This window comes from Branchiostoma lanceolatum, chromosome 16, assembly GCF_035083965.1.
Source record: "Branchiostoma lanceolatum isolate klBraLanc5 chromosome 16, klBraLanc5.hap2, whole genome shotgun sequence".
Lineage (NCBI taxonomy): Eukaryota > Metazoa > Chordata > Leptocardii > Amphioxiformes > Branchiostomatidae > Branchiostoma > Branchiostoma lanceolatum.
This window is the reverse complement of record NC_089737.1, coordinates 13,811,857-13,825,281: the sequence shown is the minus strand read 5'-3', so window position 1 is coordinate 13,825,281 and position 13,425 is coordinate 13,811,857. Positions and strand designations below refer to the sequence as shown.

Below are 13,425 nucleotides of genomic sequence, written 5' to 3'. Positions count from 1 at the left end.
TGACAAAGTAGAAGGCATGACAAAAACGCTTAAAAACACGTCAAAAACCAGCCGAAACCCTAGCTCTGCTTGGAGAGTAAGTGGGAACCCTGCCTCGGATATACGTACCCTGTTTTACACGTGCATCGGCTGCTTGTCAAAAATCGGGCACTGATGGTCACCAACAAGGTAATGATATGCGACGCAACCCGCTTACGCATTGACCGAAAACATAATGCCCTCGCCGTAACTACATTTACCCCCTCCACAAACAACCCTACTCGGTGGATACATCGGTCCACAAAGAAGGCATACCATTTTTATTTGGTCCGCTCTGAAAGGGTTTCAGAGCCAAAAAAGCTAAAGAGAAGACAGTCTGCATATTCGACAGCCAAGCGCGCGCGTCCGTTTTTTGTCCGTCAAGGGCTGTTTTTGACGGACTATTCGAAATCGAACAGGGTGCGGGGCTTATGGTGTTCGAACTGGATCGGTCCATTAACTTTATGTTTTGACGATGAATTAACAGACAAAGGAGCTGAATACTCTAGTATGCAATAAGTTTAATGTTAAGAGGTGTAAATAATGCATGGGATATGTTATTACCAGGTCCTAATATCAGTGTACATGGTGGTCTGAAAAATTTAAGGTGGTTTTCAAATGTTATCAACCTATCTTACTATACTGAATATCGAATGAAATGTTTTATACCTTGTAACTAATTATCATAGTAGTTTGCCTCTCACTTAGCAAGAATGTAAGGATATGGCCTTTTGACATTTTTGGAAATGATAAGTACAATATGTAGAGAATTATCATAATGTTGACGTTCTCGTTCTTGTAACTCATTCTCCCTCTGAATAAATGGTTCTTTGGGTAACTATTAAACCACTGGTGTCAACTACATTGTATTGTCTGCATTTTTGTTCCCAACTTTAGCCAGACTATTCAAGGTACATACATGTATTAAGAAACACACACATAATGGAAGAAAGTGCACCAACTGAAATACTACAATGAGCACTTGAAGCGTAGAATATCATAATGATATTTGTTTTTTCCAAATCTGAAAAAATGAAGCAATCCAAGAACTACATATTTGACCTCAGGCCACACCAATTTATTTTCTTGGTTAACGAAATAAAATAAAAATTAAAAGAAAATGCTAGATTGGAAAAACAACATGAAAACAGAATCTCAGAGGAATGTTTTACTTTGGTGCACACAGTATCAGGGAGTGAACAGGGTCAGGTGCAAGTTTTCACCCCAGCCTTCTGTTTTCATGATTTTTTTTGGCTAAAATAAAAAATCCGTTAACCAAGAAATTAAATTGGTGTGGCCTTATTTATAAGAAAAAGAGTACAACAGCTGTTGGGAAGAGCATCAGAAACGTCTTTTATTTCCACAAATTTTTCAGATTACAACTGGAGATACTCGACAGCCATGGTCATCTCAGGCTAAACAGTACATACCGGGGACTACACACACAACTGAGCTGGTTTTCACGCTAACAAACCTGCGTACACTTTTGGAATTTATTACCTTCGCGACGAATGGTTTCGTCGAGAAGGTTATGCGACGGTGCTTGTCTGTGTGTCTGTTAGTGAACAGAATAAGTCGAGAACGCCTGGATGGTTTGTTGTCGTAGTTGGTGTGTCGGTGTGTATGTGGCAAATCTCAAGATGATTAGATTTTGGGCGAAGTGTTTTGCATAATTAACGAGAAAAGTGTAAAAATGTGTTCAATTGTATGCTTTACTATGCGTTCTGGTTGCGACGTGTGGGCTGTATAATGTTTCAGGGGATATTGATGGGGTCACAGATGGGGGGCAAAGTTGGTCATGAGGGGTCATGAAACGTCAGTTACATGTACTGCAGCTGCCAGGGACAAATTGGCTATCAGCCAGCTGTAGGGCAGATACAAGAGATAGGCTTGCCCTGGTAGGCAGTAATGCTTTAAAGCACTAAAACAAGGGCTCAGAAAAGGATTCACCTTAATTGCAAGCCCCAAAAATTCTTATGCACCAGAAAGCCACATCTGTCTACTTTAGAATCATGCAAAGAAAATAGACAGTTGACCAGCTCGTTCTCTCGTAACAGCTGACAGACGAAAACAATCGTCAACTTTGACCTACTCCCAGCCTGGAAGAGTCCACTCGGAGCATGTGAAACCAAACCACAAAGATATCTCCTTACACCAATTAAAAGACTGAAACATACAAATTTTGACCAAAGTTGGATATACACGGCCTTATATGAGTAAGAACAGTCATTAATGCAGTGCCACAGCATGGAAATACCGAGCATGTCTGTGTGTCTGTTAGTGAACACGATAAGTCGAGAATTCTTGGAAGGATTGTCTTGGTATTTGGTATGTTGGTAGGTCTCGATGAAACCTGAAAATGATTAGATTTTGGGCCCCCTATCGGCTTGTTACGGTACTGCAGCGGAACTTCATGTTATGATATCTCGTGTTGTGGACATGCTATGGAACTGATTTTTGAGTGGTAGATAGCTCGTTGGGCAGAGAGTAAGTGGTATAGGTTTGGGCCCCCTAGCAACTTTTTTGGAACTGCAGGGGTAGGTTTTGCTTCAGACATTGAAAGGGAATAACTCAAGAAGGGCTTGATGGAAGGTCATGATTTTTTGCATGTACATAGCTTGAGCGATGATGTACATGATTGGATACTTATTATGCAAATCAGTAACTAATTTGCATAATTAATGAGGAAAGTTTATACATTCATCAATTTCCATGATAGGACTCGCAAACATGTGACATATGTAACTGAGGAAGAGAGAAATATTAATAGATATCAGCTATGCAAATGAGAACCTCATTTACATAATCAATGAGAAAATAATATAACTCGAGATGGGCTTGATGGATGGTCATGATTTTTGGTATGTAGATAGCTTATGTGATGCTTTGTATGATTGGATGATAATTATGCAAATCAGATTATAATTAATGAGGCAATTTTAAAAACCTGCTGTGTTCCATGATATGACTATTCAAATATGTGACATTTGTAACTGAGGAAGAGAGGAATGTCAATAGATAGAAATTATGCAAATGTAGGCCTAATTTGCATAATTCATGAGAAACTACTATCATTCCATACTAGTAAATAACGGCAATTTCATACTTGTTGCATTTAGAAGTTGTGTGAATGTGAACACCATTGAATCAAATTATGCTAATAAGGAGCTTATTTGCATTATTGATGAAAAATGTTAGCATAACCTTCTTTGTTAAGCTCATAATCATAACAAGGAGGTTTGGACAACTTATGTTATTTGGGTGAGGAGGATCAACTGGTATGATTTTTGATTGATGCAAAACACTCCTAATACGTCAGTCATAAAGGTCAAAATCATTTCGCGAAGGTATGAGGTCGTAGAACTCTTGTTGCTTATGTGCCACACAATATGTATTTGCACTTAAGAAATGTGAAAGGCTTCACAATTATGATATCAAATGTTAAACTACAAAAGTGAGAAAAAATCGTTGTAGTTGTCTCAAGTCATGATCTACAAGTTTTCTTATTACAGGTTTCCAACATGGCAAAAACTATAGAGTTTTGTATGAGGTTGCTTAGACACAAAAGCTATGTGCCAGTAACAGTAGCAGAAAACAGAATTTTCTGAATGGTTCTCCTCTACAAAAAGTTCCAATTCTGTGAAAAAAAACACCTGTTTTGGTTGGCTTAAAATCACTTTTATACAATTACATTGGCTTACAAATAAATGAAATGTCGTATGATTAAATCCACTTGTTACAATGCCAGTCATTGGTTGGATTACCTAACAACCACCAGTAACATCATCAGTGATTGGTTGTATCAACAGATAACAGTCTACAACATCATTTATCATAATGGTAGTCGTTCTACTACATGTTATAACAACTGATTCAGTTGTTTGCTGTAGGATAAAATTAACCGCTACCATTGGTTGTACTGTCATAACCACCTGTTACAAAGTGGTTTGTTATCAGATAACCACCACCATTAACAAGACTGATGATAAGGGTTTTCCAATGAAATTTTGTAATTCTCTTGCAATTTTAAAACCTTCATGTTGCAGTAACAGATTCTTAAAGGTTGTGTTTTTGTAGCTTTTTCTTCTTTTTTTTTTACTGAAAGTTTGGGGTTTCCTTATATAAAGCCTTTGACAATTTCTTTGCTTTTTTTCCTTGACAAAACAGGTGATTTTTGAGAGAGGAACTAAAAAGAAGACCCAGACAGTGCGCTATGGATTAACTTCATCGTTTTAAGGCTATGAAATATATGATGAGCTACATTTCCAAAGAAATAAAACCAAGAAAAGTGATCAATTACATGGCTCTCAGAACTTGCATGTACACGAGTATCAAGATTTAGTAAATGGGCGCTACGAATAAAATGCCTACAAGATGAAACATAGATTGTCATTGGCCATACAATTGTAAAAAATATAATATATACACGTATATACGAAAGGACAAGGAAATAACGGTTCTCTACATATGGGATGAAAGAAGCCAACATACGATTTAGCTTTGTGTGACTTTCTAAACTAAAAGCTGCCCAGTCAGTTGTACTTCGAGCTACTTCGCGTCTAAGGAGCAAAAGTGACACTTTTCATTTCCTCTGTCTCTAAGGAGCGCTTCCATTTGCTGTAAACATTCCGCAAGGCACAACAGTCCTTCAAAACGTCAACAAACACGTGCAAAATAATGGAAACAGGCTATCCCTTGCCATACTGTTGTCTAATGTAGCATTAATGCCGCACTACGCACTCCTTAGCGGAGCACATTGGGCATTAATGCTGGATTCCCTCCGCTCCCTTTGGAACAGAGCATTAATGCCAGCATACACCCCTGTCCATTAATCATCATTTATCACCCAGTCATTAAGGGACTGGATTTTGGACAGCCATAATTACCATGAAATTACCATGGCAGTGTGCCCTAACCAAGCATTAGTGCTGCATTCGTATTTCTGGCATTAATGCTACATTAGACAACAGATAGCAAGGGATGTACTAGACTCCACCAGACCAACAATGTTGGCTGAAAAATAGTAAAATTTAGCAAAATTGGAGATTAACTTGCCAGGAAGTCTGGCCAACATAGGATATGATTTGTCTGCATAGCAACATGTCCCAAATGAAATGCTATCTTACTGCAGAATGACACTCCTGGCCAATTAATTATTTACCGTATTTTGCCAAATTCTACTGCCCATAACCCGTTAGTAAGGCTTGGTGGAGGATAGCAATGTAGGTCCCTAGCAATAATGTTCTCAACATGGCTCTATAAAATCATTCATATCTACAAACAGTCTACGAACAACCACAGCGTAGAATCGTTCTCGACACGTCACAGAAAAAGACGAAAATCCATTTTCGTGGTCTGAGCACACCGTGGTCGTTCGTTCGTACGTACGATATCGGAACTCTAGCTCTAATGTACATACATCATTCGTCGCATACTGCATATTGGGTGACATGCATATTAACAAATACATGTTGTTGTTTCTTCTCTTTCAGAGCACTACATTCATGTACACTCTAGAATGATGCGTCTAACTCTGCTATATTCCTGTACATGACATCATTCGTGCCTAAGATATCATAATATAAATGCTGTGCACAATAAAACTCTCGGCCTAAGAGACTCGTCCATGGTTGTTAAGTACAGTATCAACAGTATCTACACAACACTTACACGTACGTCGTCGTATGAAACAACAGTTTGGTTCAAACAGTCTGATCTTCAGTTACAAGTCAGCAGGGCATGCATGTGACGTTCTACAATCCTAGCAGTTACTGCAAAGTTTTCACATAATTTGTGGGTGTGAAAAAGGGGGTTTTGTAAGACACCCCGAGTTGAAAATGTAGAAAACATTCTTCCAATTCATCTATTGGTGAATTAAACACTTTGTGTAGTACCTAAGTATGGTCTACCCTGCTGTCACATTGTCATAGGTAATCGCCGAAAAACGGCGTACTAGCAACAACACCTTTTTGCATCCACGTAGAACACACAATGTACTCAATATCCAGTTGAAGTGCTCGCCCCGACCATAACAACATCATGCTCACATGCAGTTGACACAAGCCGATACCTCACAAAATCCAGATCGTGTGAAATTCAAAGCACAAACGTTAAGATGGTGCTGTCTGACGAAGGAAGCATGATACCTTTCCTGAGACACTGTTGTGTGAGCTTGCTGTACGTTGTTTTCTTAAATGAAAGAGGCCTCTGATATTGTAGGCATGGTTGCTACAAAGGTGAAGTTCCTTGGTGAGGCATTTAGCAATTGAGTCCTCACTACACAGGTGTTGATCACTATGAAGTACAGTTTCTGATGTTGTGAAAAATCTCGCTTTAGACCTTTCGCTGCCGAAGTCTTTCAGCCTACTTGCAGATTCCGATTCGCGATCCGTGCCGCCCGTCCTTGCGACGGGTTGTTTCCACGACGACGGAACCGGGTAGGCGGGTCCGTACGCCGCCCCAGCATGCAATTGGGTACATGTGTGTGGTACGTATGCACTTAGTAGAGCAGCGACTTGCGTGCTTGTGACAGTGGCACTGCTAACTTGACTTGATTTTTTTTTCCTCTCCTACGGGTTTGCTATGTACAGGGGAGGGTTACTTGGACAGCTTGCTTATAACTCGGATTAGGGCACCGTTCTCGTCCTTTAGCCTTTGGTTGTCAGCCCTTAGGTCCGCCAATTGCTGCAAACACAGGAAAAATGACATGTAACATAATGCTTGTAGAAAATTGGTATTTTTCAGGTTCCACAATAATTTTTCAGGTTCCACAACAGACCATGTTTCCACCTTGCAAGGACTTGTTTCATTTCCCCACAATACTAACACTACAAAGCCTTTTCACTAAAATCCCTAAAAATGAACAACATCTATTATATAGTAAGGATCTTGTTAGCTGAACAACTTACGAGCATAGCAACTAGTGTACACAGTTAGTGCAAAAAGACCTGATATTTGAACGCATGCACTGAAGTTACGGGAGCTAAGGAAGCTCACAATGAACCAGAACAAGTGGAGAGAGTTGAAGAAAGTCTGATTGCAGCTGCAGGATGTTCAGACCACTGCAGCAGCAGAACACAGTGGACTACTACTACTATTGATTCAGAAGTTACCTTCATTTCTTCTTCCATCTCAGATATTCTCCTCTCCAGGGCTCTCTTCTCCTGTACAAATAAAACAAGACTTAGTACAACATTTGTACATTGAATGGCAAGAAGTACAAATGTTTACACCACGACGAAACAATGGCAGCTGAGAAAAATCTCGTTGTGAGCTTTATATTCAAACAAAAGCCTGCTTTGGACAAATATATTATCCAAAGAATATGATTCATTCCACGGCTTTGCCTGCCAACTTAAAAATGTACAACTTTCTCATTAGAACTTTTAGAACATAATATTAAGAAGTTGTATGATCTAGTGCAGGGACTACAAAAACAGTGCAAAATTCCATGCTGTCTTCATTATAACTACATGTTAATGTTGATAAGATTACGGCGTCTGTACTTACTCTCTTTTCTGTCTCCAAGAGCACAGACCGATCTGGGAATCTCTCACGTCGCTGGAACAAACAAATAAACAAACTATAAGTCATCCTCATTCAAGAAACATCATCCTCAATGCTTGTAAAATCTTATCATTGAGTCCTTTCTACTTTCTACTCGCACCAAATTAAAAGTTTAATAGACATGTCACTGGCCAAAGGAAAACATCAGAAAACACCTTAATATTCTAAAAGGGTAGTTTGACAGTTACCAGGCAGGGACTATTCCATTTTCAAATCTAGGAGGGTGGTAATTTACTCTGACCAACAATGATTCAATTTCAAGTACATGATAATCATAATTTTATACAAACTTCCCATATTTTGAAGATAAATGATATCTTTCTACTATTTCAATGAATTAAACTATCTTAGAGTTGAAGTTATTTTTGCAAAAGTTTTTTTTTTACCTGTTTATCCCTGTCAACCTGCGCTTTGGACTCAGCCAGCTCTGTTTTCAGCTCCTGTACCTTTTCCTTCAGCTTCTCATTTTCACCTACTGCATCCTCATACAACTGTCAAACAATTCAAATATTCAAAATTCAACTGTCAAACAATTCAAATATTCAAAACTGTCGGATAGAAATAACTAATCTACAGCAGATGATATAATCCAGCACATTCTCAATGTTTTAAGCCTGTTGATGCAACATTTTGTACTCTTTCTAGTGCTGTCAAACCTGTACACTTTTTGGTGGTCCCTTAGATTATATTTTCCAATTGACACAGGCATTAAGAATCCTGTCTATAGTGACCACCTGTCCACATAGACAAGATTTTATCGGTACCCTGAGTGTAGACTCTACCAGTCTCCACGGGTCGCTGGGAAAATAGTAGAAATTGGCCAAATAGAGTTGTATGAAGGGAGTTGCAATGTTTGACTCTATCTCCATAGCCGACTCCCTTCATACAGTTGACTCTATTTGGCCAATTTCTACAGTAACTATTTTCCCAGCGACCTGTGGAGACTGGTAGAGTCTACCCTGAGTGGTCTTCTTGTATTTTCTGACATTCTGGTATTTTTACACCAAGAATGAGCTAGATCCTTACATCTGCTTGGAGATTTCAAATAACGCAATTTAGACACACAAGTATGTACACAAACCATTGACAGTACCTCATTAATACTGACAAACATAAGATAAACAGAGGAAAACAGAATAAATAAATAACACTCTTATCTTATACATTTGCAGGGTATGGGAGATATAAACTTAATAGGCTATAAACACTAAGAAACATGGCAGTAATAAATTAAGTGCAAAGAAATGAATTGCAGGTAAACAGAATCCTTCCACACCACAAAAAGGAAGTCTGCAAAATACACACAAATAAACACAGTGTAAGAATGACAAACAACACTTTGAAAGAGTTCAGGAAAAGTTTACAATTTAACTAGAAGATGGTGCCATATTAATGACCAATCAGAACACCTGAGACAATATTTATGGTACTTCCTGACAAATCAGAACAACTGTAACATCTAGTACTTCAATTTTGAAATGTAGGGACAGCGCAGGGACATTTTTTGACCTTGACCTTGTATTCAAGGACATGACCTTCATTGTTAGAGTTCCGCAATTGGCAGGCACTGTTTAGGTACAGCTGGTACTAGTTATCCAAAACACAAGGAGAAAAACCAAGTCCTTCTGTGGTAAAAACACTCCTTCTTGAGTTAATCTTCGGAAATGTCTTAATCTTCCGAGGCTTTGTAGGGCTTGAGGAAGTTTACCTTGTTCTCAAGGAGTTTCCGTTCATTTTAAGTCATTACGGTTAAGGTTATGTTTGTCAAAAAAGCCTTAAGGCTTGAGACGTTAAGTCTTCAACACAGCATCTCTAAAAATGGTAACAAGACAGGCCTAAGAGTGTACAACTAGAAGACTAGTGCACTTTACACATAGCAGTAAGAAAGGGAAAAAAGACAAAGACACAAAGAGAGAAATACTTTTAAGTTATGATAAAAGCAATGTTCTCTTTGATATCTTAACAATTCTACAGACAACAAAAAAACAACACTGTACTTTGTAAATTTGTTTTAAACTTTTAAACTCTCTAACTGTAGTCTTATTCAAAATTCAGAAGACATACGGATATTCAATGCACTTACTTATTGTATTGGAACAAAACTTTAGCTCTGTAGTATACTACCTACAGAATGATGAACTTTCATGCTAAATACTTCTCCTATCTTTTCACATAACTGAACTCCTAAACAATGCAAGGTCACATACAACTAGAGGGGGACATGATAATTTGTGTAAGATAGCATCAAGGCTAGGTGGAGATAGGACATATCCAACATGGCTACAGCTGTCAGTAACACATGTATGTCATTCTATTGACCACTGGGGACCAAAAGACAAGGCTGCTGGAATACTTGTTGGTAGTCTCTTTGGATACGTCCCTTGTTTCACCCCCCAAAAGGCCCTCAACGTTGTGTAAAAAACTTACACGTATACTGGATGCTACTACTACAACTATTGTAACTACAACTACTACGACTACTACTACTACTACTACTACTACTACTAGACAACCTCACGAAAGTCTCCTTGGATATATCCCATTGATGACTATAAGCTGTACTTTCGATGTAACATCAAAACTGAGACACAAGCACTAATATGGCTTAGAAGTCAAACAAAAGACAAGCAGGAATGGGTAAGAGAATACACAGAGGACACATACTGATAAGGATTGCCAGTTGTAGTTTTTTGACAACTTGCAGCCAAGAACAGTTATTTCACCTCAAGACAGCTGGGATGCCCCTTCAACTTATAAATTTAAGTTGATTTCCAAGAGGGCCCAGTAATAATTATCATCTTATCATTGAGTAATACTATTTGATTTTGAAGGTATTTCCTGAGTAGTGATGACTCAGGGATCATAAGTGTAAGAATTACCAACCTTCTTGTAGTCTTTTTCTTTTGTCTCCTTGTCGTAAGACCCGTATCTGTCGCGGTAACTTCCCGTCCGACTCAGGTAGGATGACGTGCCCGTGTCATACCTGTGGGGAGACACAGGACGGTTAAACATACATGTATGTGTTGAAACAAACAAACAAACAAACAAAGCACCGACTATGTTCAAGACTTAATATACACATGGTGCAGTCACATTTGTCGTAGGTCGTTGTACGCTCGTTCTCATTTAAATGTACACATTTTGTAATCTCCGTAACCGTTAGAAGTAAGACGTTCCTGACATTAAGATATACCACATATAAGGTACGTAACTGCCGTTTTTAAAAGCTAGAAAAGTTTTAAGTCGTCATAAAAACTACAGTTTGACATCTTAGATGTGGCATATCCTAATGCCAGGAACGTCTTATTTCAGTCGGTAACGGAGATTACAAAATGTGTACATTTAAAATGAGAATGAGCGTGTACGATTTTAATCTCCTAGGATTCTTAAGCAGGCTGTGACAGAACCAACCACCTACATGACAGCCTTTTCAGTAATAGAAGAGAGCAGAATTTTGTATGGTACATTGTAAATGCATGACCATCCTAAGAGGGCCCTCTTTTGCGATCATACGACGATTGTACGATGAATGTAACCTGGCTCTTAGTGTTTTATATGTTACTATAAGTTAAAGAATCAAGCTGAATGCCACTTTTTTCTGTTTACACACACTGAACATAAATTACTTGATAATAAACAATTTTCAAAACTACATTTGAAAAAATGCTTACCTGGATCTTGTTCTTTCACCCTGCAAAAAAGAAAAAAAACATGTTTTTGACTTAAACATGAAAAAATAATAAAGTACCTAAGTTTGGAGAAAACTTTTCTTCATAATGTTTTGCTTAATCTATTAAAAGTGTAGATGGAAATGCTCGGTTTTGCAATGCATTACTATCATAATGGTTGTTTCAACTAACTTAAAACACTGCAAACACTGCAAAATCAAGTACCTGGAAACTTAATCAATAAGTATGTCATAAAGGACTGACATAAAGGACTGAAAGTTGTTCCCCTCTATTTCATTACTATTTGAGATAAACTATAATTCAGTGCATACCATGAGTCAATGTCACATGTTGATGAAATTAGCAGTTGTAACATACAATGTGACTTATACAACACACTGAACATTAGATTGAATTTCATAGAAATGTTAAAGTTTACAAGTGATATACTATGAGTGCTTTTGTTTCAAGCAGTGTCCAAGCTGAGTTAACTCTATATCTGGAAACCATAAATTGGACCATAACATTTCATATCTTCCCAAATATGCTGTGATTCATAACTTAACGTACAGTCATACAAATGTACACATACAAATGTACATGACTGTTCAACCTAAACCAATGTAGGCAAATTATCATGATTGCACATTCCTATCTCTTTAAATGTACATTTTAGTAGAAGACAGTTTGTTTATGGTTTCTGTATAATCTGTCCCTGTGGTACATTTATTTTGACAACTTAAACCGATCATTCAACACAAATACCTATTAGTAACTTAACCTACACCACAACACTGGAGATAACATTACGTCTGGATAAACTTGGAATCAAAGAAAAAGAGAGAAGCTGCCAAAACACAAATCTAGCTGCAGTTGCTTGAATGTACTGAACTCAAACTCCACTGAGGGAGTTGCAAATTCCTCAGCCCAGACCCTAGCCTCTGGCCTTCCTAGCTAGCCTTGCCTCTCAAAATACTGACACCAACCAAACCTTTCTAGAAGCAACATTTCCTACGAAACAACAGAAAGAAACACTACATAATTTTCCGGTTATAAGCGACTGAATTTGATGCAATGCTTAACAAGCAGTTGAGAAATAGAGCGGGAACATTCCGTGGGCAATGATAAGCCTCTAAAATTAGAACTGCTACATTCACCATGTCAAGATGGTGGAGGGAGAGGAAAGCTAGCCCATCGTTTGTTACGACACGAAGCCCGACATACCGGGGCCCAGCTACGGTGGATAGAGAAGTATGGAGTAGGCTTACAGTGCTGTAACTTGTACCAGAGGTGCCATATAGCCTGCTGCTTGTATAGCTGCTCATTCTGGAAGGGAGGGCCCAGGGCTTTCACCTAGCGTTGCCAGTCATCTGTACGGGGCTACTAGTGCTGCCCACTAAATGCAGTTCCCTGTTGCTGTGCAGGGGGTCTTGGAAAATCAAGGGTGTTTGTTGAGGGTGAATCAGCCTGGGTTTGGCATTACCAAACATTGTAACCAAACCCTTAGAGAAACACTGGCCTTTTTTTTAGCACCGGATGCAAAAATGCTACATGCTTATACAACTAAACTTAATCCACGTCTTGACCATTTTTTGTAAATGTACCAACATTTGTAAATTCCTAGAAATGACTTAAGGTCAACACAAACACATGTTGAATGACTTAAATCAAACTGACATTTTGAAGGCTTACATTTTCCTGTAACAAGACTGCAATTATTTTGTCTAACAAATTTTGTGTGAGACTCTAGAAAAGAATATTCCTTGTACTGAAACCCTGTTATAGTTTTGTTTGTGCCCATAGAAATGACTTAAGGCTAACACAAACACATGCAAAAGAACTAAAATGAAACTCTGACATTTTGAAGGCTTACATTTTCCTGTAACAAGACTGCAATTATTCTGTCTAACAAATTTTGTGTGAGACTTTAGAAAAGAATATTCCTTGCACCAAAACCCTGTTATAGTTTTGTTTGTGCCCGGTGGCCGGTCATGTTGCCTAGCTATGTGGATGGAGAGGTAGGGTTTCCTGATACTGTATGTTGACATGTGGTCACAATATTATACCAGAGTGGGCATCAAATATCGGGCAGGCGGGGCTTATGCCCAGAACTTCAGGAATGTCCTGTAGAGCTCACACAAAACCAAAGGCTGAGCTTCGTAGTACATGGCAC

At 38.5% G+C, this 13,425-nt stretch overlaps 1 protein-coding gene across 7 annotated transcripts in view; it reads right to left on the bottom strand.

Moving 5' to 3' along the window:
- Positions 1 to 3,998: 3,998 nt before the first annotated feature.
- The window catches only part of LOC136422296 (protein phosphatase 1 regulatory subunit 12A-like), a 43,767-nt gene continuing 34,340 nt past the window's right edge, over positions 3,999 to 13,425 (bottom strand). For 6 of the 7 annotated variants that reach the window (XM_066409962.1, XM_066409965.1, XM_066409964.1 and 3 more), the window contains 6 exons: positions 11,256 to 11,275; positions 10,468 to 10,567; positions 7,971 to 8,075; positions 7,528 to 7,578; positions 7,131 to 7,181; positions 3,999 to 6,702 (listed from right to left, as the gene is read on the bottom strand). In XM_066409962.1, coding sequence (XP_066266059.1) covers positions 6,616 to 6,702; positions 7,131 to 7,181; positions 7,528 to 7,578; positions 7,971 to 8,075; positions 10,468 to 10,567; positions 11,256 to 11,275 — 414 coding nt within the window. In that variant the 3' untranslated portion in view covers positions 3,999 to 6,615. The remainder of the gene's footprint in view (positions 6,703 to 7,130; positions 7,182 to 7,527; positions 7,579 to 7,970; positions 8,076 to 10,467; positions 10,568 to 11,255; positions 11,276 to 13,425) is intronic. The other variant, XM_066409968.1, reaches the window with a different exon arrangement.